This window comes from Podarcis liolepis, assembly GCF_965112155.1.
Source record: "Podarcis liolepis genome assembly, chromosome: 4".
In the NCBI taxonomy this organism is placed as follows: Eukaryota; Metazoa; Chordata; class Lepidosauria; order Squamata; family Lacertidae; genus Podarcis; species Podarcis liolepis.
This window is the reverse complement of record NC_139558.1, coordinates 26937808-26964839: the sequence shown is the minus strand read 5'-3', so window position 1 is coordinate 26964839 and position 27032 is coordinate 26937808. Positions and strand designations below refer to the sequence as shown.

Genomic DNA, 27032 nt, shown 5'->3' with positions numbered 1-27032 from the left:
CACAAGCTCGGGGGACAGCAGGGAGGCACAGCGCCGCCATCCCGCTGTTCCTCGACCTGGTTCGGTTTCCCCGACCTGCTTTGGGGGGGGGGAAGGAATTTCCCCCCCTTTATTTCCCCCCCAAAAAACTAGGTGCGTCCTATGGGACGGAGCGTCCTATAGGACGAAAAATACGGTATTAACCTTCTTACTTATGCCCTAAACCATAGAAGACGTTTAGATTGACACACCTATTCACAGAAATGTCTACAGGACTCCCATGAAGGATATATAAATTATGCTAGAATACAAATGCCAACAATTTCAGGCCTGGTGCGCTATAATTCTTATCCAAAGAGCAATGAGAGGCTTGTAAAATAGGCCTAAAAGTAGCAAGAGGTACTCTGAAGTTGCAACAATTCGGACATTGAAATCCCTGCAAAGAAGTATAAATGCTATAGGGAAATTATGGCCAATCTGCCCCAGTAGGGATGCTAAATCTGACCAAATCTTGGTGGTCAGTGACCATAGGGGGATGGTAGTTGTTTATACACTAAAACATGGTTCCTAATTCAGTTTTTATTTGTGCTGGCAAAACGTAATTATTTTGAATTCCAAAATCTGCTATCAAAAAATCTTCTACCGAATCAAATAATATAAAGGTAGCCAAGCTCCCACTTCTTAGGCCCTTTATGATTTGCTAACAGCTAGTTATAACCCTGTAAAGCAGAGAAGGATTCTGTGCATGAGACAAAGTATCTTGCAATATATTATATCATATTGCTGGAGCAAACAAATAAAATTATTATGCACCCAACACGCCAGATTCCAGGAAAGTATGTTAAGACCTTTTTGATTTCTAGAAAATAGACTGCTAACAGACTAGGAATTTTGGGCCTCTAACCTAGGCATATTTCGTCCAATACCTATGTTCAGGCCAATATAATGAATATTCCTTTCTTGTCTATTCTAAGATAGGTGACAAAGGCAGGAGTTATGGCTCAAGAACTTCTTGCTCCTTCCTCTCAAGTTGCCTTTTCCAGACTGCAGTTCCCTTTTCTAATAATTACATGGAACCGATATCTAACTTGCAATGGGGGTGGGGCTGTTATTTGGACAACATTTTAATTCGATTAACAGCTCTCCAATCAGCAATCATGAATTAGAGACCAAAATTTATCCCGTACATATGGCTCCTGAAAGGTTAGTTCAATACTGCCTCTCTAATCACAATTAGACAGATATTTGCAATGTAAACCATTTCCTACATTCAGGGAAGCCCCTACTAAGAAGGCTTGAATTCCTGCTTGCAGTTCAGATTCTGCTTTCATTATTCTGGTGGGTTTCTTCACTGGCCACTTTTGAAGGACCACCGGTTGAACATCTGGGAACCTTTCTAAAAGAATTTGGTCCATCTCCTGAGTTCATATTGGTGTAAAAACAAGTCTCTGGGTTTAATTCAAATCCTGATAGGGACTTAAACAATTAAATGACATCTATCAGATTCAGTAGCTAGAGAGCTCAGACCTATCCCTGTCTTGATATACCTTCAAACCTTCGCCAACTTCAGCTTGGGTCCTATCTGTGGGGCTACAGTCAGGATTCCTGTCTCCACTAACACAACCTGTGTACCAATTGTGGCATTCAAACCAGACACTTCCTTTCCCAAAGCATCAATTCTGCTAAAGATTCCCTCTGCTGACTGTTTTGCCAAGAGACATTGGTCCACGTAAAAGTTCCCACAGTGAGGGAATTTCAGACTCTGTTGTGGCCAAGTACAATATACCAAAAATGTTACTATGTATTGTTGATGTTTTGGTATATGGAGGAAGCTGAAGTTGCCTGGGAACGTATGCACCATCTCCCTAAAAGTGCAGCTCATTTGACCAGTTAGCTAAGCTTTCAAGAGGAATATGTAGCAAAATCTCTTACTTGGGTAAAACACTTGCCATGTAAGGAACCAGGGCTCTCTACATAAGATGAATTAATTATAACCTGCCTCAAGTGCTTTGCATTTACCTCTGCCTCGCTTGCTCCCTTTGGTATTTACACTTTAATACAACATATCTTCATAAACATTTCTCTGAGTATTTATTGTTATTTTAATTTTATGTAACTGTTGCATGTCATATGCTCTAATATAAAACAAAGATATGTCTCAGTGCAATCATGCTAAACAGGTTAAAGATGAAAATGAATAAAAACAACAATAATAATGGCACATATTTATCAAACATTTTGATACTTGTGGTCCATGTAAGGCTTTTAATGTATTTTTATTAAATATTTCTTGGCTTTTAACATTAAACTCAGCTCCTGGAGTTTGAGCCAATAGATTGCAGAGTGCCAGTCTCAAAGTTTTTTTACAGCCAGTGAGCAAGACACTGCACAAATGCTGTAGCAAAGTGCTATTGATATTTAATTGTTGTGTTTCAAATTCTGTGAACTATGCATGGCTTACCACTGCTATATTTTTTGTAATGTTTGATAGGTAACTGGGGACACCTAGTGGAGACCAATAAACATTTCAACCCATATTCAGTAGATACTGTGAAATATTCAGCGTGTACAAGCTACACTAACAACTTAACTGGTTTAATAGTCATTTTTCTCTCCAGGAAACTTTGAAAACTATAAGGGCTCTTTGGGGGGATGGTAGAGGGACTACAATTCTTAGCATTCTTTGGGAGGAAAGCCATGAAATGGTGCTGCTATAAAAGCAATAGGACAGCTTTATGGTAAATTGGAAACTATTTATTGAATATTGCCTTTTTTAAAAAATTGCTTCTCCAGTCAACTATCAAGGCGAGAGCTGACTGCAGCAAGTTAAATTACATAAAATGAATTGCAACTCTGCCAACTGAACGACTTCCTGCCTTTTGTGATATGGAATGGGGTAAAAAGCAATAGGGATGCGGGTGGCATTGTGGTCTAAACCACTAAGCCTTGGGCTTGCCGATCGGAAAGTTCGGCGGTTTGAATCCCTGCGACGGGGTGAGCTCCCATTGCTCGGTCCCTGCTCCTGCCAACCTAGCAGTTCGAAAGCACATCAAAGTGCAAGGAGATAAATAGGTACCACTCCGGCGGGAAGGTAAACGGCGTTTCCGTGCGCTGCTCTGGTTCGCCAGAAGTGGCTTAGTCATGCTGGCCACATGACCCGGAAGCTGAATGCCGGTTCCCTCGGCCAATAAAGCGAGATGAGCGCCGCAACCCCAGAGTCGGCTACGACTGGACCTAATGGTCAGGGGTCCCTTTACCTTTACCACTACAGTGGTACCCCGCAAGACGAACGCCTCGCAAGACGGAAAACCCGCTAGACGAAAGGGTTTTCCGTTTTGGAGGCGCTTCGCAAAACGAATTTCCCTATGGGCTTGCTTCGCAAGACGACAGCCCATAGGGAAATCTCCGGGACAGCGGGGAAGCGCAGCGCGTCTTCCCCACTGTCCTCGGACCTCCTCCCGCCGCCCGGCATCGGAACGAAGCTCCGATGCCGGGGGGCGGAACGCCTCCTCCCGCCGCCCGGCATCGGAACGAAGCTCTGATGCCGGGCGAGGGGGGGGAACGCCTCCTCCCGCTGCCTGGCATCGGAACGAAGCTCCGATGCCGGGCAGCGGGGCAGGAACGCCTTCTCCCGCCGCCCGGCATCGGAACGAAGCTCCGATGCCGGGCGGGGGGGGCGGGGAACGCCTCCTCCCGCCGCCCGGCATCGGATGGCTTTCCTGAAGACTTGGGGTGGGAGGAGGGTTTTCCTTCCCACCACCAACATTCAGAATGCTGTTCTGAATGTTGGCGGTGGGGAGGAAAAACCCTCCTCCCACGCAAGCCCCGGGAACAGAGGGAAAGCGCTGCGCGCCTTCCCCTCTGTTCCCGTACCTGTCCTGAAGGCTTGCGGTGTGGAGGAAAGCCCTTCTCCGCACCGCCAGCCTGGCAAGCGGTTTCCCTAGGAACGTATTAATTGATTTTCAATGCATTCCTATGGGAAACCGTGCTTCACAAGACGAAAAACTCGCAAGAAGAAAAAACTTGCGGAACGAATTAATTTCGTCTTGCGAGGCACCACTGTATATTACTTCTAAGAGTTGAATTCTGCTCTTACATGAACAAAGCATTTGAGAGCATACTGTTTGACCAAACACATGCCAGCTGCCTTAAGAAATACCTTTATGGAGTTCAGATTCCTGGTGATGCCCTCGGTGGTCTTAGATGTCCACTACAATAGGCTTTCATATGATGACGGACTCTGCATATAAACACAGGTGGGAGATATCACACATTACTTATTATTACTGCCCTTTGGATAGCGATCCAAGAGACTGATTCCTGAAACCTTTGCCAATTCCTGGAAGCAGGTTTACTATGGCAGAAACAGCTCTCTTTCTTTTGAATTATGCAAACAGCTTTCTGATACATAAAGTGGTTCAAGAAAGAGAGAGGGAGTTGTGCTGGAGATTCAGAGGTCTAACCAAAGTTAAGCTGGGCCTGAGTTAACATAAGAACTCTGACTCCCTTTAAAAAAAAAAAGACTTTTTTTAAACCCTTGATGTCATGTATTATGTAATTGCTGTATGCTGTATGTTATGGTTTACAGTTTGGCAAATTATAGGGAAACAGTGATGTTGCCATATTGCCAAATGTGAGGAGTCATGCTAGCCACATGATCAATGATTGTTGAGATGTTGCCTGTAGTGCCAGTGCTATTTTTCTAGAAAAAGAGGTGCTGGAACTCACCATGAACGCCTTCATTGTTCTCTTATACAGTGGTACCTCGGGTTAAGAACTTAATTTGTTCTGGAGGTCTGTTCTTAACCTGAAACTGTTCTTAACCTGAGGTACTACTTTAGCTAATGGGGCCTCCCACTGCCTCCACATGATTTCTGTTCTTAACCTGAAGCACTATTTCTGGGTTAGTGGAGTCTTTAGCCTGAAGTGTCTGTAACCTGAAGCGTCTGTAACCCGAGGTACCACTGTAATAGCAACAGCATCCACCTGAGAGGTGTTGGAACTTGAAAAAACAACCCGGCCTGTAGGAAAATAAGTGCCAAAGTAGCTGCTGAGCGAGGCAGCAAACAGACGTTTCTGCCAGCTCATGGAGAATTAACCCCTTTTTTCACTTTCCTTAACATCCTAAAAGATATAGCGGCTTCATGGAAGGGGAGTGAAACCACTATAAGTCCAAATTCAATACTTTATAGGAGGCCTGGGCAGTCTTCAGACTTGTCATATTTAATAAGAGCCCCAGTATCTCCTAAGTAGTGTCAGGTGCCAAAGACATACGGTTAGAATTACCATATTTTTTGCTCTACAAGACTCACTTTTTCCCTCCTAAAAAGTAAGGGGAAATGTGTGTGCGTCTTATGGAGCGAATGCAGGTTGCACAGCTATCCCAGAAGCCAGAACAGCAAGAGGGATTGCTGCTTTCACTGCGCAGCAATCCCTCTTGCTGTTCTGGCTTGTGAGATTCAGATTTTTTTTTCTTCTTGTTTTCCTCCTCTCAAAACTAGGTGCGTCTTGTGGTCTGGTGCATCTTATAGGGTGAAAAATATGGTATATATTGGAGTACTTCATACCACGTTTTGAGTCTAGGAATTTGCTCAAGGTACCAGAAGTGAATAGACCTTACAATGCTTTTACTCAAAAGTCTACTTCTCGTTTTCCTGTTGAATAGCTACTTCCACCAATAAGCTGACTATAAAGTAATGTCTGCACAATGTAATGTCCTAACCACTGGGAATCAGAAACTTTTGCTGATCCACTGCAAATTACCCAGAGATTTTCCAGTAGATCCTGCTTGGCCTGATTGCCTACTCCAGCTCTAAATTATGTAACAGTAATTTTAAAAAATAAATAGAAGGTAGCTTTAAATAAATGTTTGGGCTGTTCCCCTCAGCTTATTGTTGCCTATCTGCAGGAAGTAAAGGTAAGTGGAATGAACAAGAAAAGGAACTTTTAGTAACTTATAAACAGATGGTGACAATTACACGACCCTAAGGCTAACATTCTGGTGCTTCAGCTGGTTTCGTTCACTGGAGTGAATTAAGTGCAACAGGGTACTTCCTCAAATGGCTTTTGAGCAATAAGTACACCTAAATCCTCAGCACGTTTGCTTGAAAATCAGCCCCATTTATTTCATTAAAACCTCTTCCTCCATGCTGGTATGCTCAGAATCATACCTAATGTAAAGTGGTATAGAAGGTTCTACTGTGAATAGTTATTACTCAATCAGTAACTTATTAGCAGCTTCTTAATACTCCTAGAGGGACGCGGGTGGTGCTGTGGGTTAAACCACAGAGCCTAGGACTTGCCAATCAGAAGGTCAGCGGTTCGAACCCCTGCAATGGGGTGAGCTCCCGCTGCTCGGTCCCTGCTCCTGCCAACCTAGCAGTTCGAAAGCACGCCAGTGCAGGTAGATAAATAGGTACCGCTCCAGCGGGAAGGTAAACGGAGTTTCCGTGCGCTGCTCTGGTTCGCCAGAAGCGGTTTAGTCATGCTGGCCAAATGACTGTACGCTGTACGCTGGTTCACTCAGTCAATAAAGCGAGATGAGCACCGCAACCCCAGAGTCTGTCACGACTGGACCTAATGGTCAGGGTCCCCTTTACTTTAATACTCCTAGGCATGGGGTGAATCATCTGTGAACTCGTTTACTCTTAAAAGAACATATTGTGAATTGGACGCTACATCACCAATGGGTTCAAACTGCCAAAAAGAAGTGGTGGTCTTGCATGAAAGTGAGTGTATTTTGGGAAATGATACATGATGATATAAAAAAAAAAAATGTTCAGAATGAGTATACCTCCCCCCCCCCAAAAAAAGCCTGAAGTATTTCTGTTAGGGATTATAGAGGTAGAGGTAACCCAAAGAAATGTTTAAAGCTGTTTATGTATGTAACAATAGCAGCTAGGATTCTTTATGCAGAGAAATGGAAGGAAGAAGAAGTTCCCACCAAAGAAGAATGGATAAGTAAGATAATGGACTATGCAGAACTGGTAAAATTAACAGAACCTAATGATGAGTGTCTTATGGAATAATTTATGCATTTTCGGATTACTTAAAGGAATGTTATGGTATGATGAACTCGCAAGCAGGATTTGAGCAACAGAAGCAATTAGATAGGGCGCAACCAAAGGGGAAAAACAACTCCATGGAAAATGGGGTGGGACATCGGCAAAAATAAGACAGAAGATGAAACTGGGTTTTGACTGTATATGTTAACAATGTTGAAGCCGAATAAAATATAACGGGGGAGGGGAGGAACTGCCAAAATCGAAAAGGAAAAAAAAGGCTTAAGGCTCATCCACACTTCTCCCTGTCCTCTGATTTCTTCTGTTTGTCCCCGGATTTCTAGAGGTTTTTGTTTTCTCTGCAGCTTTCCCCAGAAAAACCCATGGTTTGTTGCTGAATCAGAACAAATGGCACTACTCAGAAAACCTGCTTGATGTTTGTTTCAATTCAGCAGTAAAACTCAGGTTTTCCTGAGAAAGGGGCAGAGCGTAAGAAAAAATCACGAGGCCCGTATCTAGAAATCATGGGAGAAAGAGGAGCATGGATGAGCCCTAAGACTACACAGAAAAGTTCCTAATGGAACACTATAATTCTGTGATTCTGTCTTTGGTTTCTGCAATATCTATCATCTATCTATATCATCTGCCACCATGAAGGCTCTTGCAATCACCCATGAAGCCTCCTTTAAGGCAGTTAGGAAAATAAGATGTGCATCCGTCCCAAGCCTATTTTAAAAACTCACATGCACAAATTTGTCAGTACATGCAACACTTTTCTATGTGGCTATCTATACCTGACAAAAGTAATCATGAGAGGATAGGTGTGGCAGGTGAAGTGATCTTCTGAATAATATCAAGACCAAAACTTGCATTATTATTTCATTTTCCTCTTGGAAATAGAAAGCAAACGTAAAAGCAACAGTGATCCAAGCATTCGAACACAAATTATGCAGCAAAAAGCATAAATACAAGGAGCAGCACTAATAATAGTCAGTACATGAAGCAGCTACAGAATCAAAAGTTTGTTTAAGAAGGATGGAAGGGGTGGATGGAATCTATTGTTTTATTACTATTTTTATTTCTACTAACTTTACCTTGTCTGGCGCTTTTCCACATAGACTGTGTCATGAACCATTTGATTATAAAGAAAATTATAGCATGGTTTGCAGCACCAGAAAAGCAATGCAACACACTAATAGCTATACAATAATACGTATCAAGTAACATTACAATAAGCCTTCTAGTTGAATATATGCATTCAGAAGACTTCTTTATCGTGTGAAATAGTCACCAGAATTCACTTACTGTTGTTTTCCCCTCCCTGCAGGGCTCTACGACAACTATCCAACCAATGCAGAACCAGAATGCTGTGATGTCAGATGGGGACTATTATCAGATAACCAATCCAAAGGGACTATAAAAACAAGTGACTCGATGTGTCACCGGACATCACTCACAGTTTCATCAGCATCAAGACTGTGTAACAGCAGACTTAAACTGTGTGTTCTCGTACTAATTCTCTTACATACAGTACTAACAGTCTCAGCAGCACAGAACTCAACCGAACTGGGCTTTGGCAGCATAACAACTTTGGAAGATAATTCAACCAATGAGGAATAAAAGATCCAATTCATCTTCTCCTATGGGCCTACAGCAGGCCCACATGTACTGCAGTCAAACACAAGAGACTGGGTCCTTTTGCCCTCCATTCAATCCTCCAAAGGCCTTCTGGGTAAAACTCAGCAGAAGGGCCACAATCCAAACAAGGACACATCAAATACAGCTTTTTATTGACTAAAAGGCTGTCTGGTGACTTAAATTTCTCACACCATTTTATACACTGTGTTTTAATGTTTGGAGTTTCTTTCTTTTGTTTTTGCACTTGTTAATACAGGATTTTATTTTTTGGACAGTTTCTCAGAGCTAAACTAAGTCTTTTCACTGTCTTATCTATTTCTAGTCATTGTGTGTGTTCATCCAATAGTTCTGTCTTTTATGTCTTGTCAGTTTCTATTAGAGGAAAGAACTGCTGTGGTTCCATGGCATAACTAACTAATGGATTAATTTTTATTTTTAGAAAAAACAACAACAATAACCTTGCCCCCTAAACGGCCCTACTCCCCCACAAAAAAAATAAAAATGGTTCTCCTTCTCCTCTCCAGTGCCCCAAAGCCGAAAATGCCCGCTTGCTTTTCCGTCTGTGTAATCACAATGAATGGGCGCACGATTCAGGTGAGCCTCTGCCCATGTTGCACAAGTCACCTGACTGGAACCCAAAGTGAGGAGATGGGGAGGCAAAAGAGAAGTGCTCTCCTTCTAAGGTGGAACCGGACAGTGAAATTGTAACGTAACAAAACCTATAACAAACTGTTGCTCCAATTCCCATTTTCAAAGAAGTCCAGTCCTTTCTCACTGGTCAGTTGAACAGGAGCAGCCTGGGACGGAAGACAGTGCATGCGAAACCATGTTTAGAGCTCAGCAAAGATGACTAGATGAGAGAGGCCTTCACAGTGGCGGGAGAAGTTTGGCATTCATTGTGAATTACGGTTTTTTAATTCTGCCGCAGTCATGCGAGCAGCACGTGTCAGTATAATCTATAGGAGCAAAGAGGTTCAGCAAAAAACAAAGACTTTCCTTTTTCCCTTTACCAGTTTTTGATTATCTCTCCACAAATTCCCCCAGAAAACACATAATGTGTGGACATCACACGTGAGTTCACACCCAACCTAGTTTAAATAGCAACATTTCTTGGAAATCTCTGACCCCCCCAACCAGGGTTCTCAGATGCCTGCATACTGGTATTTAAAGATGCAGTTGTGTTTCGTCCACATCACACAATTGCTGTGGGAACATTGGTATAAGGCGTGTGTTTCCTGCAGCAACCCAGTGTATGAAACTGTCCGCAGTCTATTAAGTATGACATGTTAATGAAATTCCCCTTGAAACTAAAGGCAGATGAGGACATTGGGGGGGCGAAGGCAGAACTAAATGTTAGCACAGCTGAAAAAGAAAACATAATGGGTCTTTTTTAAAAAAATAGTCATCATAATAGATAAACCATTTCCATGAGTGTGCAATAAAATTTAACACGTTGGGCTGAGTAGTCAAAGCGGGGCAGGGAGCGAGAATAATCCAGTTGTCTTTCCCCCCTCCCCCATTTTTTTCTTTGTAGAATCATATCACCTGCTGAGTGTATGAGAATTTGCTTTTTAAAAAGGCTTTTTAGAGTTTACACTAGAATAAATGGAAGGAAAAGTTAATAAGGGCTGTTTTAAAAAAAACTTTTCATTCCTTCCTGTTCTCTAACTACACTTGGAAAGTGCACTTTAGAGCTGTTTGCTGTGTAGCTGAGAGATGAAGGAAAAAAAGATAGGAAATATTCTCTTAGCAAACCAATTATCTACTTTCTAGCTATGAAAAACCCCATCCTCCCCTGGCCCTTTCAAGAAAACGTTTCTGTTCATCACTGCGGTGTTGATATGCATTTTTATTCATGTTTTATGGTTTGTGAAGTTCTGCAAAAAATATATATAGATATATACAAAAAAAAGTACAAAAAAAATCCCTACTGCTTTAGCAGGTTAAAATAATGCATTTGTTTAAGATGTATAAGCTCAACTATTTTGCAAGACTTCTTGTTTTGATAGTGTTTTGCTATGAACTGAGAATGAGGATCTTAAAATGACCTGTGCAAATACAAAAAAAGCACGTAAAATGCAGAATTATCCAGCTTCAGTTTCTTTCCTTACCCTTCTCCCCTCCTTACTGCGCATGTGCACACACAGGTATTCTACTTGGCATTTAAAAATGGTGCTTTTATTTTCCCACCCCCACCCCGGAAGAGCACATCTCATATGAATTATACTCATAACTCTACTGTGGAAATACTTTGAAAATTTAGGGGTGGAGTGGGGGTGGGGGTGGGGAGAAAGCTTTAACCGATAGTGGAATGTAGATTTCAAAGAGCATTTTGGTCTGTTGCGGAAAAAAAGTAATGCAGCAATAAGGGGGCTGGGCTGCAGTACTTTAGGGAGTTTGCTAGAGTCGCGCGACTAAGAAAGCACATAGGTGAGCTCTTGTTCAACTGACCTCTTCTCTTGATCTTAAACGTAAATGGTCAGTAAACAGTTTGTTATAAACCTTGATCTACCTCTGCTGTGCAAAGGCCATTCAACAACATCCATTTCTGTGACATTCATTGCATTATCATTTTGGTTCACCCATGGACTAAGACACTCATTGGTTCTATTTTTATTTTATTTATTTTTTGCACTGCCCCAATACAGTAGCGAGTTCTCTTCGTCCCACATTTAAAGTGGCATTTAATGAAGAAGTGCTGGTTCTTCTCAATGGGACCCTATTTTGCCTCCTGCTGACCTAACTGCAGAGAATACCAGAAAGGAACATTTCTTCTTCCTCCTTCCCTTCCCTTCCCCTTTCCTTCTCTTCCCTTCTCTTCCTTTCCCCCCTTTCTTTTCCCTTTTTAAAATGTGCTTTCAAAGGGAGAGAAAAACACAGCTCTAATGCTCCCTGGCTTCAAGCGATGACACCAGGAGGGAGAGAAATAGAGAGAGCTGGAGAAAAACAGTGGCAACGTTATTCGCATGCTTAAAAAAAGAGAGAGAGTCAAACAATGAGTAAAATGAAAAAGGAAGCACAAACCATTTTAATTAAAGACGTAATGAAACACTCAAAATAGGTGCCTGCAGTCAACATGGTCTGTGAATTCTCTGTCACTATTCCCCCTCCCCTTTCAGTCTATTTCTTTCATTTATTTTTATTTTTTTTATTTTTAAGGAACATCACATTCCCGGGTACACTGCTGCTGTGATGTTACGTTATCATTTGAGCCAGGGTATTTCTGCTCCAGCAGTGTGGTCTTTATCATTTCTTAGTGGCAGCTAGGAAATCACACATAGATTTTCCTAATGGAAGTTCAGAGAACTGTTAATCATGTATGATGCAAAAAGCTCATCCCATCCATTCCTCATCCGTAAACAGTTTTCTTGGCACAAACCTGAGCATGCTTGATATTGTGCACCTATTACTTTTGCCCGAATAAATTTGCATCTTGCCACTGTAACCGCCATCTTGTTCCATTTCTCCTTGTGCTGTATGACTTGGACATACATGATGAAGAACCGGCTTCAAGATAAATGATGTTCATGTGTTTTTAAAGCAGAAAAAGAGAGGTATCTATTTCAGAGTCATATAGACCAGACTTCCCTGCCCTCCCCCCTCCACCGCAATGTGTTTTATCATTTTATTTTTTTTCTGAAACAGGGAAAATTCCAGAGTTTGTGCAATATATGAATACTGCAAAGCCAAATGTCATAGATCACAACCAGAGCTATATGTTAATTCCTTATTGCATTGAGAATACATTATATTGACTTTTCCTTTCATTAAAGAGATAGAATACTTTTTTTTTTTGCAAATAATAGCTATCGAAGGCTGTCCTTCCGCACACCAATGAAAAGTGGAATAAAGGTTGAGACCCACAAATGGTACAAGAGCACCGTCAACTTCAAAAGAGTCTGCGGGATAATGGAGCTGGGCTGAAAAGTTTCCAAAAAAGTATCATCATGCATAGTTTCCTAAAATCATAGAACCACTGAAAGGTAACAGGAGCTGTCCAGTACAACAACACAGAGGAGGTAGCAAGTGTAACTGGCTATATTGTGTGATATAGTCCAATGCAGCAGTTTGGGAATAGCAAGAGGACAAAACAGAGTCCTTTCTGGTTCCTGGTACTGTTTGTTTTTCACTACATCTAGTCAAGGGAGTGAAATGAGGGCAGGGGGAACACGATCAGAATTAGGGGCTCTCGACATCACTTTCCATGGGATGGAATAAAACTAGAGAAAGACAGTGGGGGCAAAACCAACTGAAGTTCTTTGCCTATTTCAAAGGTTGCTAAGAACTTTTGAGATCACAATGCCTGGATCCTTGATTGTGTAAAGCACATAGGGTAAACTACCGAGTCTGAGCACTGGCCCATCTAGTTCAGTTCTGTTGACACTGACTGGCAGAAGCAGCTCTCCAGCCTTTCAGGCAAGGGACATTCCTGGCCATCCCTTGAGATGCTGAGAATGGAAACTGGGACCTTCTTGCATGCAAAGCAAGTGAGCTACAGCCCCAGTATATGCCCTAGTATACGTCGGTCGCATTATCCTGCACATACATTAAAGTGCCAGGCAGTTCCATCAAAGCGGAACATGCCTTCAAGGATTTCACAGAAGTCACAGAATTGGGAAGGGACCCTGAGGAACGTGTAGTTCAACCGGCTGCAATGCAGAAAGATGCAGCTTTCACATGCAGGGATGGAACCTGCAACCATGGTGTTATCAGCACCACTCTCTAACCAACTGTGCTACCCAGGCCATGCTGCAATTGCAGGCCACCACCCAAAGTTCCTTGAACCAAAGAGGTCTTTGAACAGGAACACACAACTGGCATGTTTCAAACCGATGGGGCTTTCAGATGCAATTTGTGATACGGGAGAACATTAAAAATGCAAGGCCTACTGGCTGGGTTATAGTTTAAAATGTATTTTTAAAATAAAATGTTGCAAAGCTGAGTTGTCTTAGGCCATTAGTGGCCTCTCCATGAGTTGATGAAATGAATTTCCTTGTCTGGGCTTCTCTTCATTTTTCTGCTCAGGGCACACAGGGTTTCCCTTGGCTACTGGCAAGGGCTGACCCAACAGTTCTCCCAAGCCATCAATGGCCTCCACACAAATTCTCTCGCCTAGGCTACTTTTCTGCCTTTTCCCTCAGAGCATACACAGGCCTTAAATACAAAATTTAAAAAGTAAAATATTAACAAATAATTAAATTTGGAGTAGGCTGAAGATTTCCTTCTTTCCTGAGTTGCAGGCCTACCAAGGAGGCGACAGGTCCAGTTCTGACTCTCTCCCTGAGGTAAAATTTCAATCAAGCTGTGATAACCACTCCTTGCAGTTGCTCCAGATAATTATGCCTCTTTATTTACTGTAGCTATTTATATGCCTCTTAGTCACTAAAGCTTCTGAGCAGGTTCTAAGCAGTTACACATTCATGCTTATACGTCATCCAGGCCTGCAGTGGAGGTAGCTAATGGTCTTAGATTTGGTTGCAAGCATGCTAAATCTAGGAGGATGTGGTTATCAAAAGTGTGCACTGACCGCAAGATACAGTTCAGACACTGATTCAGTCAGCGTCTTGTAAAAATAGCCTTCAATTTGACTAGGACCTCTTCAGAGGTTTCCCATTTCACTTCAGTTCCAAACTGATTCGGATATTTTCCATGCCATTCCCTATCATGGGGGGAAAAAATCAACAAATGGCTATAACTTTCATTTTCAATAGAATCTGCAGTAATGGTAGCCCCTGCTGAGTTGGTAAAACCTGTTGGAAAACAAGCCCCCTCGGGAGAGGCTGGCCCACCTCGCAGGTTCCCCGAGCTTGTTTACCGGTGATCTGCCCTGGCTGCAATCCCCCGCAGTCCAGGAGATCTAGATAGGTGACATTTCCCAGCGTGGAAAATGCACACCCCCTTCTCTCCTTGCATCCCAGCAAGGGAAAGAAGATAGCCAGAAAGTCCTTTACATCTTGTTTATTTTCTGACTGTGCAACTCTACAAAAAACATGTCTGAACAGTTCAGTGTTCAGCAAGCAAGTGGCAAAGACTTCCTTCACATATGCAACAGGAAGGTCTCATATTACACTCTGAGCAAAGACTTTTTAAGCCTGTGAACTTCCGGGAAGATTCTTTCCCACAGCTTGTCACATCATGTGATGTTTTCACCAAGCTGCCAGTTTGCAGCTGCGTTGCTCTCATATCGTAACAAAACCTGTCAAACTGAAGACAAACAGGAAATGATGGATTTGTGCTGGGTTTGAAGAGATATATATATATATGGGTTCTGTTTTTAACAGTGGTTCCCAGTTAGGAGTCTGGGGAACCCTGGGGGTCTGGGAAATGCACCCAGGGGGTCTGCAGCCCCATCCCTTGCCTGCTCCCTACTATATTGTTGCCATTTTTGCATGGCAATATCACAAATTTTATGGCCTGTTTTGGCACTGTGATTTTTCCATTTATTGGCCAAAATCAGTTTTGAAATCACACCGCAATAATGTTTTTGACCCGGCACACTGAGGGAGACCAGGGCAGCTGATTTGTTCAAGGCACAGTGGCACTACCTTCCCCTGGCACTGAGGCAGAGCAGCTTTTCTCAGTCAGCAGAAAAGCAGCAGCAGCTACAGTGGTCATTCATCTTTGTTGGCTTCCACCGCTGACAGCGCTTGATACACACCCCCCGTCCCCATCCACTCAAACCACGTGGTGGAAATGACTCCACTTCCTCTCTCCACCCGCCCAATCTTTGTGACTGCTCCTTCCCTTACCCCCACTAGGCCTGGCAGACCGTGAGGACGGCTTCACTCAGCAGTATATCATGGGTGAAACTGCCGCCTCCTGAGTCTCTCTGCTAACAGCGCCCAGCGCGCTGAGTGAAAGACGAGCTGCAGTCGGGCGCTGGAGGCCAAGGAACTCAGGAGCGGTGACAATTTCACCAACAATATACCGCTGAGTGAAATCGCCACCGTGCTCTGCCCTCATACCGCTGCAGAGGGAGAAACAAGCGAGATCCCTTGTGTTAAGTTGTGGGTGAACATATCAGACGGCACAGCGATTCTTCAAACAGCTCTTGTTTATTCACAGGCCAGAACAGAACTGAACTGAAGGGTTCAGCCAGCCTGCTTATATAGAGCTCCACTAGAAAGCAACAGTAACCATTTTCTGTAACTATCCAATCACTGAACGTCACTTTCAATCCCTTATTTGCATATGTGGACCTGAGTGAAAACTATCTACAGTATCCCCCTGCTGGCTCAGGGTGAGAACTTCAGTACATAACACCTTGCTTCTTTACACAGCTTGGCTCAGGAGCGCACCACTGCCCTTGTCTCAGCCAAGCAGTTCTACAGAGCCCCCCAACCCGCTACTGGCTCATACGAGCCAGTGGCAGGTGTGGGGGCTCCATTAAAGTGCTCCCGCTCCCCAGCATGTGAGCAGGAGTGGGATCGCAGCTGCTCAGCTGGGGAGGTGCAGACTCTGCCACACTTTTCCATTGAGGGGTGCACAGTTCTGCCCCCCTTGTTGAAGAAGTCTAAAGGAGCCCCCACCTCACCTCCAGGGACACCGGGGCTCACTCAGCTGGGGGGCGGGAGCCTTCCCACCCCCCAGCTGAGCAGTGGACTGGGGTCAGATGCATTGGCCCCAGCCTGTGAAGCAGTGGGGTGAAAGCACCTCAGTTCCTGCGGTGAGAGCTGAGGCAGTTTCATTTAGTGCTGGAGCTGATGCAGCTTGTTTCAACATAATGGTTTATTCACCAAACCACAATGTTCGGCTGGTGATACACCACGATGTTGAAAACCTGACATCGCCCAGCCCTAACCCCACACCTGATCTGCACGCACCCCACCCGATCTATGTAGCTGCTCCTTCTCTCAACCCCACGCCTGATCTCCTATTTCAGACATTGTCATATATCGGAATATCACGATGTTTAGCTGCTGATATATCACTGATGTTGAAAATCAGGTATCGCTCTTCCCTAGTCTGTTTTTTTACTATACCTAAAATCCTTTGCTTATTAGGGGCTACCCCACATTTTGTTCAAAAAATTGCTTTGAAGAGGTAATGTCAGGCTTCAGGAACTGCTAGCTCTCCTTAAAGCTGATTAGAGAAAAAACTAAAGGGGATTCGCTCCCCTCCCTGTTGCTTTGTGGACAACATTCAGTATGAAAATGGTATAGGGGTATCTAAGTATATAGGAAAGTAACCTGCAAAACTTCATGAGGGGAGGTACAGGAGCAAGGATGCTATGATGAGAGGGAAGGGTGTGCAAACCAGCAGCAATCATTTCTGGGGGGTGAAAAGGGTTGAAAAAGACAAGTGTCCAGAATTTTTGAAGAAAACACCACCACATTTATCACCACTGCTAGTAATTCGAGCCCTAGCCCTGCCGCAGAACAATACTTGGGTGCAGGTGCTCCCTGATCAGATAGGGACGTTCCACGGCCCATGTTGAAACCGCTTCGACTGGCCAGCTAAACCAGGTGAGGGTAGCTGATGAGTCTCAAACCCTCGGTGAGTTTGGGTCTTCCCCTGTATGCGAAGACAGGCTCTGGCAGATTGAGTGGATGAGACCAACAGAAGGTCCAATGGTTAAGAAAGCAGTTTCTACATGTGCTGCAGACAGAAGTATGGGGCAGATGGGGCTCGTCCACCTGGGAAGGGTGGAGATCCCAAACTTCCACTGCCTTGTAGGCTATATTTGGCAGAAGAAACAGCTAAGGAGTAAACCCTACACCAATCCGGAGTGGAGTCCCTAAGACAGCTGGGGTGGCGCCTTGTACACCTCCTTCTGGCAACTCCTGCAGCCAAGCTGGTGCCAAACATATTGCTCTGCTTTCCTTTAGACCACATCAGCGAGGCCAAGAGTCTTATTGTCTGGGCAGCCCAAGACCTCCATACACATGGTCCAGGGTTGGTCACTTTGGTGTTGCTAATGTTGCAGTTAGGCCACCAGAGGTGCACTGCATTGTCTCTTGAGACAAATGAATGCCAACAACAAGAAACAGCCCATATTAGCAGCAAAGCCTATGCACAAAGCACTTAAGCAAGCAAGGGGTTTGGAGGTGGTCAGTGTCAGCAAGAATACATGGAGCAAGGCTGGCCTGTTCCTTCACCATTCCTGTCCCAAAGCACAGATTGGAGAGCTCTGGGACCATTCCCTCTGATTAGAAGCTAGACCTTTCAGTCAGAAAGCTATAGCACTCATCTGCCCTCCTCCGTGCCCAAAAGGTATTCTTATAGGTTCAGCACATGAAGGAAATGTGGAAGCATTGTCTTTGAATCTCCAAATTGCTTGTGATATTTCAGAAACCAGCCCTGTACAGGGACGTTTTTTAACGTTTAATGTTGATACGGACCGGGAAAGGGGGGGGGGTACCTCCTTCCCCCTTCTCCTTTGAACAACCGAGGCGATGACCTCGAGGGTGCCCACAATACACCCACCCTCAGCCCCCTCACCGTTACACAAGCACCACACGTCTCCCGTCTCCCCCCTTTTCCTTCTTTCTTTCTGGAGCGAAATAAGCTCAAATATATGAACATGTCCTCCTATTTCTTCCTATGGCTATTCGCGCTCCATTCTTAGAACGGGTAGACCTGGCGTTCCAGCTTCTCCGCTAATTCCTATGGCTGCGCCTTAGCCAATCACAGCCATGCATTTATCCTGCACGAGCTAGCTCACGGAGCCCTTGCACGCCTCGTTGAGCCTACTGACAAGCTGCTGACGGCCCCCCACGGCGAGAACAATGGATCCGAAACCAAGGGCCTCATAAAGCTGTCAAAATGTATCCATTCTTGCTACAATGTATCCATTTTGTTTCCACTTTCAATCACCGATACGGAATAGGTCAGACAGCATAGGAAACCTTAGGAAACCTTTAGAAATTGATATAAAATCAACCGTAACTCCGATTTCTTTCCTTTTGGTGTCATTCAACTCGGCTCCCTATGGACTCCATGATGCTGCCCCTACCTCCATGATCCCCTGAGCGACAGGTCACGTACTCAGGAAGACCTTAATCCTGTCAGATCGTTCTGCCATACCCTTCCTCCGGGCGATGCCAGGTGGCAGACGATGCATATCTCCGCCATTGTCTTCCCATCACCTGTACTCAGGAAACGCTTATCTGTGTTTATCTGTGCATATCTCTTACTCTGCATATTTCCCCCTCCCTTCCTGAAATGTTAATCCATGTAATCCCACCTTCCTGTAATGTATTCATGATGTAACCTGGAAAACCCAGCCTTCTTTTAATGTATTCATGACGTTTTGTCGCACTGTATTCTGGGACTTGGAGGGAACTTTTAAAAGTTTATGTCGCCCCATGCTCGGGGTTCAATTCCACTTTGAACCTGTTGCGCAATAAACTCGGATCTTCGCATTTTGCTCCTGCGTCCGGCTGAGCTTCCTTTTCTTCCGCTAGAATCCACGGACTTGGTCCGATTGGCTGGGTGGCAGGGTAAATACGCACCCAGATTTTCCGTAACAGCTTGGCGCCCAACGTGGGGCTGAGCGGTTCTCCCGGGTTGCTGACCGGGGGCCCCGAATTCTTCAGCCGGCTGCGGGCCAATTTGCCCGAGAAGACCCTTTTGGACCTCCGACCATCTCCCGGGCGGTAATCAACAGCCCCAGGAGTTCAGCCGGGGAGCAAAAGGGATCCAGCCGGCTTATTCATCGATCCCGGGATCGGATCGACGTAGAAGACGCGTGAGTATAGGAAAATCCAGTGCACTGGTGGGAAGGGGTGGAAGTCTCCTGGCAACCGAATTCTCTGCCCTCCTCTCTATCGTGCCTTCTTGTCTTTCTCTTGGTCCAGTCGGTGAGAGAGATCGTGGACCGCTGCTCGACCCGAAAGGGGGGTTCTGAGCTCTATCTCTTTATCTAAACTCTCTAGCCAGCCGCACCAATTGGGAGCCCGAAGGGTAAGACGGAGAGATCCGACTTGAAAGATAGCCGACTCTCCGCAAACGGGTATCCCAGTTGAAAGCAAGGGGTTGGAGCTCTCTTTCCGATCTTCCCGAGCGTCCTTTCTAGGGGGCAGGAAGTGGTCTTGCTTTCTATCCCAATCCCAGCCGCACCGGTCGGGCTACGTGCCACGTGTATCGTAAGCCCGCTTCCGAAAGCAAGGGGGATTTTCGACCCGAAATTCTGTCCAGGGATCACCCGATCTGGCACCGCACGGCGCGGGCGTTCAGTAGGGCCCCTTTTCCTGAGAAGTTTGACGATAGGTAGGAGGTTGCCAGGAGGGAATAGCCCATGAGGAATTGGGCGGGATCGGCAGAGTGGAAAAGGGACCCCAGGTAAATGGTTAAGGAAAAGGGAAGAAAGGAATACCGGATAGCTAGAGCTCTTTAAAACCTCCCTAGGAAGTTGCCAAGCGACTAAAGACCTTTCCCTTTCTTTGTTTCAAGTCCTTTGTCGGACAGCCCTAGACCCACAAATCCTTATCGGCCCTCTCCTCTCTCCTCTTTCCTATCTAGACACGCGTGAAATATACTATGGGTACCCAGGCTTCCAAACATGAGCGGACTCACTCTGGGAGGAAGGCTTCCCGGAAGCCATCCCGTTCCCAGAGAGATCCCGACTCTCCTCTCCAATTCGTCATTGCGTGTTGGAAGTCGATTCCTGGCCACAAATTGTTATCTAAAGAAAAATTAGAAGACCTCTGCTCCGAAACATGGCCCGCCAGTACCGCCTCCGCCAAACCCGAATTGCGGTGGCCACCGGGGGGTTCATTTAATGAAGAACGCTTGAACCACCTAAGGAAAGCCCTGATAGAAGAAAAACCCCGCCAGTTAGAATATCTGGCCACCTTTGAGACAGTAAGGAGAATGCTCCAAGCCCCAAAGGGAACGACCTCCTACCAACTGCCTATATTAAATCCCGGGCGACAGCCAATGCCCCCCCCTTACGAGGATGACGATATACGACAGACCCTGGTCCCCTTCTACTATCAAGGACCACCACCGCGAGCCCCAACATCCAGTGACAGCAGCTCTAGTAGTGGGGAGGAAACGGGGGAGGATGAGACACAAGACACTGACAATAGGAGGGTCACACGACTACAAGCGAGAAAGGACAAAGGGGGCGTCAAACAAGTTAAAAACCCCGGACAAGCTAGGACTAAAACCCCCTCTTCTACTCCCCACAACACCATTGAGAACTCTACCCAAGTCGTGAATAAGCCTACTCCCACGGAACCTCATGGCTCTGCAACGGGGACCCTGGGCTGTGATAAAGAGACTCCGGGGACTTCTGACCAAGTAAGCTCCACCGTGACTTCTACTGCTGTCCAGATGCCCTTAAGGGCCCTGCCCATCCCTCCTCTCCAACCTGATGGGCCCCCACGGATGGTTTACACGCATCAACCCTTCTATACCTCAGACCTGGTAACCTGGTCAAATCAGATGCCCTCACTGAGGGACGACCCGGACAAATGCCACCGCCAGGTCAGCGCTATCTTCTCCACACACAATCCCACCTGGCCAGATGTCCACGTCCTTCTGAATGCCCTCTTCAACGAGGCGGAGAAAGCGGACATCCTAACTAAAGCCGGGGAAGCCATAGAACTACCCGACTACCAAAGGGGACGGCCTCAGGGATTGCAAGCGCTCACAGCACAATGTCTTAGAGTGGAACCGGAATGGGACTATAACACCACCGAGGGTATTTGGTGCTTAAACCTATTTAAAAAGGCCATTTTAGACGGTGTAAAGGCCGCCGGACGACGCACCGTTAATTGGACCAAAGTCCAGTCGGTCATGCAGGGACCAAACGAACACCCGTCCGATTACTACACTAGATTGGTCTCTGCCATTAAAACATGGGGGGGGATAGACCCCGAAAACCCACAGCATGAAGTAATCGTTAAAGGGTTCTTCAAAGATCAGGCATGCCCAGATATCAGAAAAGCTCTGAATCTCCAAATTGGATACGATGGAAAGAGCGTAAGTGAAATCTTGTCCATCGCAAAATCTGTCTACAACTCTCGGGATGAAAGAAAGAAGAAGGAAACAAAACCCGAAGTTGAACAAATACTAGCCTTAAGCATGGACACTGCCTATGGTCCTAATCGAGGCAGGGGACTCCCCCGAGGAAAAGGGATCCGTGGAGGAGGACCCCCAAATCCCTATAGGCAATGGGGACCGGGGACGGGAGGATGCTACTACTGCCAAGAAGAGGGACACATAAAAAGATTCTGCCCCTACCTAAATGCGACACCCTACGGGGGACCAGAGGCAAAGTCTTTCCCTGTTCGGAATCCCCACCCCCCTTTCTCCCCGCAAGCCAACGTAACTCCAGGCTACAGCAACCACAACCCAGCGGCTTATACCCCGCAGACGGCCTCAAACCCGATACCTCAAACCCGACCACAACCGGGACCCCGGACCCAAATGCCGGCCATAGACCAGCCCGCCCACCCTTGGGCGAATGCTACTGCTCCCCCCTTGCACCCTCCAAACCAACCACCTCCCGATGATCAGGGCACCTATTGACAATTAGAAGGGGATCCCAGTCAGACCCAAACCATCTGCCCTGTCCTTACATTGTCACCTGAGGACCCGGTCTGTACTATCGAAATAGACGGCCACCCCTATCAATGCCTACTGGACACAGGGGCTACCTATTCCACCCTAACCGACAGTCATCTGGAACCAGGGACAGTGACCAAGAAAGTGATGGGACTGGATGGGATACCCCGCACTTGCCCACTCTCGCGACCGGCCAAGGTCACCCTCGGACCATTACTAGCGGAACACACTTTCCTTTTAACAAGCAGCCCTGTCAATCTCCTCGGCAGAGACCTACTCTGCAAACTTAACGCCACTATAAAATGCTCCCCGGATGGCATTTACCTACATATGCCAGGGAACTCTATCCCCATGTTCCAAGGTATCGTTCAGGAATCTAAAGCGGATCGACAGTTTCCCGAGCTCCCTCTAGACCTGGAAAAGGAATTGCCCCCCTCCCTATGGGGCACTGAATCAACCTCAGTCGGGCTCTTACTCTCCGCTACTCCGGTCAAGATCACTTACCGAAGTGACCTACCCTTCCCGTGCACCAAGCAATACCCTCTGCCCAAAGAAGCCATAGACGGTCTAACACCCATGATTGAGGACTTCCTCGAAAAGGGGATCCTAGTCTCATGCGCTTCACCCTGTAATACCCCAGTTCTCCCGGTCAAGAAGCCCGCTAAGGAGGGGACACCTGTACGGTACCGTTTTGTGCAGGACTTGAGATTAGTGAACCAATTCGTGATACCCCGACACCCGGTAGTTGGCAACCCGAACTCCCTCCTAAACGCCATTCCAGCAGGGACGACCTGGTACTCCGCTGCGGATCTGTGCTCTGCCTTCTTCAGTATACCCCTGGATCCGGCTAGTCAGTTCCTTTTTGCATTTACCTGGGGGCCTGGCCAACTAACGTGGACCAGACTGCCCCAAGGCTACGTAGAGTCACCCGCAATTTTTTCGGCCGTATTACACCAGGACTTAGAGGACATCCACCTACCGGCTAGCTCCACCTTACTTCTTTACGTGGATGATATTTTATTATGTTCTACCAGCGAGGAAGCGTGTAAGATAGATACCAAACACCTCCTATCAGAACTAGCAAGGAAAGGACATAAGGTATCTCCAAAGAAACTCCAGTATTGTAAACAAGAAGTTAAGTATCTGGGACACATCCTGGGAGTAGGGACCAGAAGTCTGGCCACTGACAGGATTGAGGCAGTCACTAAAATCCCTCTCCCAAAAACAAAGCGACAGCTGCGCGGCTTCCTTGGCATGGCCGGCTTCTGCCGGGCATGGATCGCTGGTTACAGTGAAATAACGAAGCCCTTAACTATCATGACGCGTCAGGACCACCCAGACACATTGGTCTGGGAAGAAAAAGCTTACAGCTCTTTTGAACGACTAAAACGGGAACTCAGATCCGCTCCTGCCCTGGGGCTACCCGACTACCGAATCCCTTTCAACCTGTTCATCCACGAGCAAATGGGGGTAGCCTCCGGTGTCCTAACCCAACCCTTCCGCGATCAAGAGAGGCCAGTAGCATATTATAGTCTACAACTTGACAACACTGCTAAAGGGGCTGTCAGTTGCCTCAGAGCCATCGCAGCCGCTGCCGTCCTCCTCGAGAAAGCCCAAGAGACGGTCCTGGGCCACGAAATCACCCTTCACGTTCCCCACTCAGTCTCAACCCTCCTAACCTTAAAAGGATGTCACCATTTCTCGAACTCCCGCCTCAACCGGTATGAAGCCCTCCTACTAACCCCAACCAATGTCACCATTAAACGTGTTAACTCGCTAAACCCCGCTACCCTACTACCCCTTCCCGACGATGGCACCCCGCATCATGACTGCACCACTATAGTCCGGCAAGCCGAAAAGCCCCGCGAAGACTTAGATCATCTTCCCCTGGAGAACCCGGACTTAATACTATATACTGATGGTAGTTCTAAAGTAATCGACGGGGTTAGAAAGACTGGGTACGCGGTAGTCTCCGACTTCGAAGTACTAGAGTCAAACCCAATCAACTCCCAGTACAGTGCCCAAGCCGCCGAGTTAATTGCGCTGCTGCGTGCCTGCGAGATTGGTGAAGGGAAGCGAATAACCATTTATACAGATAGCAAATACTGTTTCGGCCTTGTGCACACAACTGGCCAAATTTGGCTCCAGAGAGGCTTTCTAACCGCTGCCGGGTCTCAAATCTCGCACGCCGCCCTAGTTGAGCGACTTCTCACAGCGATCCACCTACCTGCCGCTATAGCCGTTGTCCACTGCAAGGCCCATACCAAGGGCAGGGACTCAGTTTCTAAAGGAAACAGACGAGCCGACAAAGCCGCACAGATGGCTGCCTTACGCATCCCTAACAATGAATCCGAGTTTCAAGCCCTCCAACTACCAGCAGACCTAGATCTCACAGAAATTTACAAATCTGCCCCAGGGGATGAAAAGGCTACGTGGGAATCGCTAGGTGCCACCGAACAACAGGGTGTCTGGGTCCTCCCCGATGGAAGAACTGTCCTTCCAAAGGCCTGGACTCCAAAAGTAGTGAGGTTTCTTCATCAGCGAACACATTGGGGAAAAGGGAGATTAATGGAGCATGTAATTAGATCTTGGTACGCACCCGGGATAGCGGCCGCTGCAGCAGCAGCAGCAAAGAATTGCATTACCTGCCATCGCTTCAATCCCAAGCGGGAGCCCAGGAGACCACCAGGAGCCAGGCCGTGGGCCTTTGTCCCTTTTGAGAACTTGCAGCTTGATTTCATTGATCTGCCCCAATGCCAAGGCTTTAAACATGCTTTGATTATAGTTGACCAATTCTCCTCGTGGGTGGAGGGATTCCCTTGCAGAAAAGCCACCGCATCCGTAGTTGCCAGGGCCCTCCTACAGGATATTATTCCCCGCTATGGCATACCCCGCCGCCTAGACAGCGATAGGGGAACCCACTTTACTGCAGAAGTGGTGCAATTAGTGGCCAAGGCACTCCAAATTAAATGGGACCTCCACACTCCATACCACCCACAATCCTCTGGCCAAGTGGAGCGTATGAACCAGGAGATAAAATGGGTGAATGCACTCCCACTGGTTCTTCATAACATCCGCAGCGCCCCAACCGGACGTTTGAAACTCTCTCCATTCGAACTCTTATTCGGGAGACCTCCTCCCGTCTACAACACTCTATTCCCACTATCAGAACTGGAGCTGGGGGAAGCAGAACTTACTAATTATGTTATTCAGCTCCAGACACAACTACAGCGCCTCCACCACTACGCGGCCATCGAGGGACAGAACCTGCCCATCGACGTCCACGCTCACTCCTTCCACCCTGGTGACTGGATCCTCGTCAAAGTCTACCAGAAGGAACCACTCCAACCCGCGTGGGAAGGTCCCTACCAAGTACTCTTGACATCGCCAACCGCCGTGAAAATAGGTGAGAAGAATTCTTGGTTACATCACACTAGGTGCAAGTCCTCACCCCCTCCACCAGAGACTGAAGAAAGCAACGGCGAGGACTTCACCTTTTCGACTCCACCTGCTCCACCGGCCTCATATATTGACAACGACGACCAACAGACCGGACTGGATCGGGGCCAAGTTCGGGCCCAACAGACCGGACCAGCAGATCGGGGCCAAGGTCGGGCTCAACAGACCGGACCAGCAGATCGGGGCCAAGGTCGGGCTCAACAGACCGGACCAGACACCGCGACACCCAACTGGACGTCTGAAATCATCCCAGATACCAACACCATCAAGCTACGTTTCAGACGCGCTGACAACCACGTTTGACAGCTCCGTTTGACAGCTCCATTGACAGCTTGCTTCGTTCATCTGACAGCTCCGTTTGACAGCTCCATTGACAGCTTGCTTCGTTGATAGCTTCGCCTTTTGACAGCTCATCTGACAGCTCCATTTGACAGCTCCATTCAACAGCTTCCTTTGATAACTTCACTCTACAGCCTCGCCCTACCTAACACCTTTGTTCGTTAGACCATCTGCGCCCTCCCTACACGCATCCGAACCATGGGTCTGCTTGGCACCGCCCTTCTCCTCGCTGCCCTATCCTCGGTCGCGTCCATCTCATCAGACCACTGCACGGGCTTGCAAACGAACTACCACTTCTTGGACTATCATGAGGTCGAGACGGGAAGGTCAAACCCTGATCGAATGGGGGACTTTGATTTCTGCCTTCCTGAGTCCCGAACCCTGCTGCGCCATTCCCTAGTTCCCCAACTCGCCGAAAACGAATATTGGGAACTTTTCATCCGGAACAAGGATTTACACCGCATCGGCTCTGCGGCTCTCACTCTTGACCACTCCTCTTACCGGCTGACCTGCAGAAATGGGACTTATCTTCTTTACGAGAGTGGAGAGGTCTCACAAACCCCAAATTGGACCGAAGTCGAGACAGGAGGGGCTACTCACGCTTATACGCAATCAAGCCACCCCTCTGGAAACTTGATTTTCGGGTTCCAATGCCTCCGCTCCACCCCAGAAACCCGAAAGCCCCAACTCCAAGGACTCTGCCTGCGACGGTTCTGCTGTTTATGGGACTTAGGGGTCACTCATGAGTGGAAAGGGGCTGAATATCTCGAAGGGTGGCACCACCCTATACACCCCTCACTCTCCCCCTCCTGGGACCACGTCGGACCCCTGCGATGCGGCGGTATCGCCAGGGATAGGCGACTACTGAACACCACCGACCCCCTCCATCCGGTTGGTACGGCACCCCGACAATTCGGCACTGACTCGGCACTCCCGGGAGAAGATCTCCTATCATCTTGGGAGCAGAACTCCTACATTAAGCTTCTCAGCCAGGTGGCGAAGGAGTCACCCTACCCGGACTGCTGGATTTGCGCTCACGCACCCAGCCATCTCCAACAGAGCCTCCCACTGGTCCCTGTACCAGTGACCCTAGAACAGTTC

The 27032-nt window shown here is 46.9% G+C and overlaps 1 protein-coding gene across 2 annotated transcripts in view; it reads left to right on the top strand.

Moving 5' to 3' along the window:
* Positions 1 to 13606, top strand: part of NALF1 (NALCN channel auxiliary factor 1) — a 343012-nt gene extending 329406 nt beyond the window's left edge. Inside the window, exon 3 of one of the 2 annotated variants that reach the window (XM_083501319.1) lies at positions 8308 to 13606. In XM_083501319.1, coding sequence (XP_083357445.1) covers positions 8308 to 8600 — 293 coding nt within the window. In that variant the 3' untranslated portion in view covers positions 8601 to 13606. The remainder of the gene's footprint in view (positions 1 to 8307) is intronic. The other variant, XM_083501320.1, reaches the window with a different exon arrangement.
* Positions 13607 to 27032: the final 13426 nt, after the last annotated feature.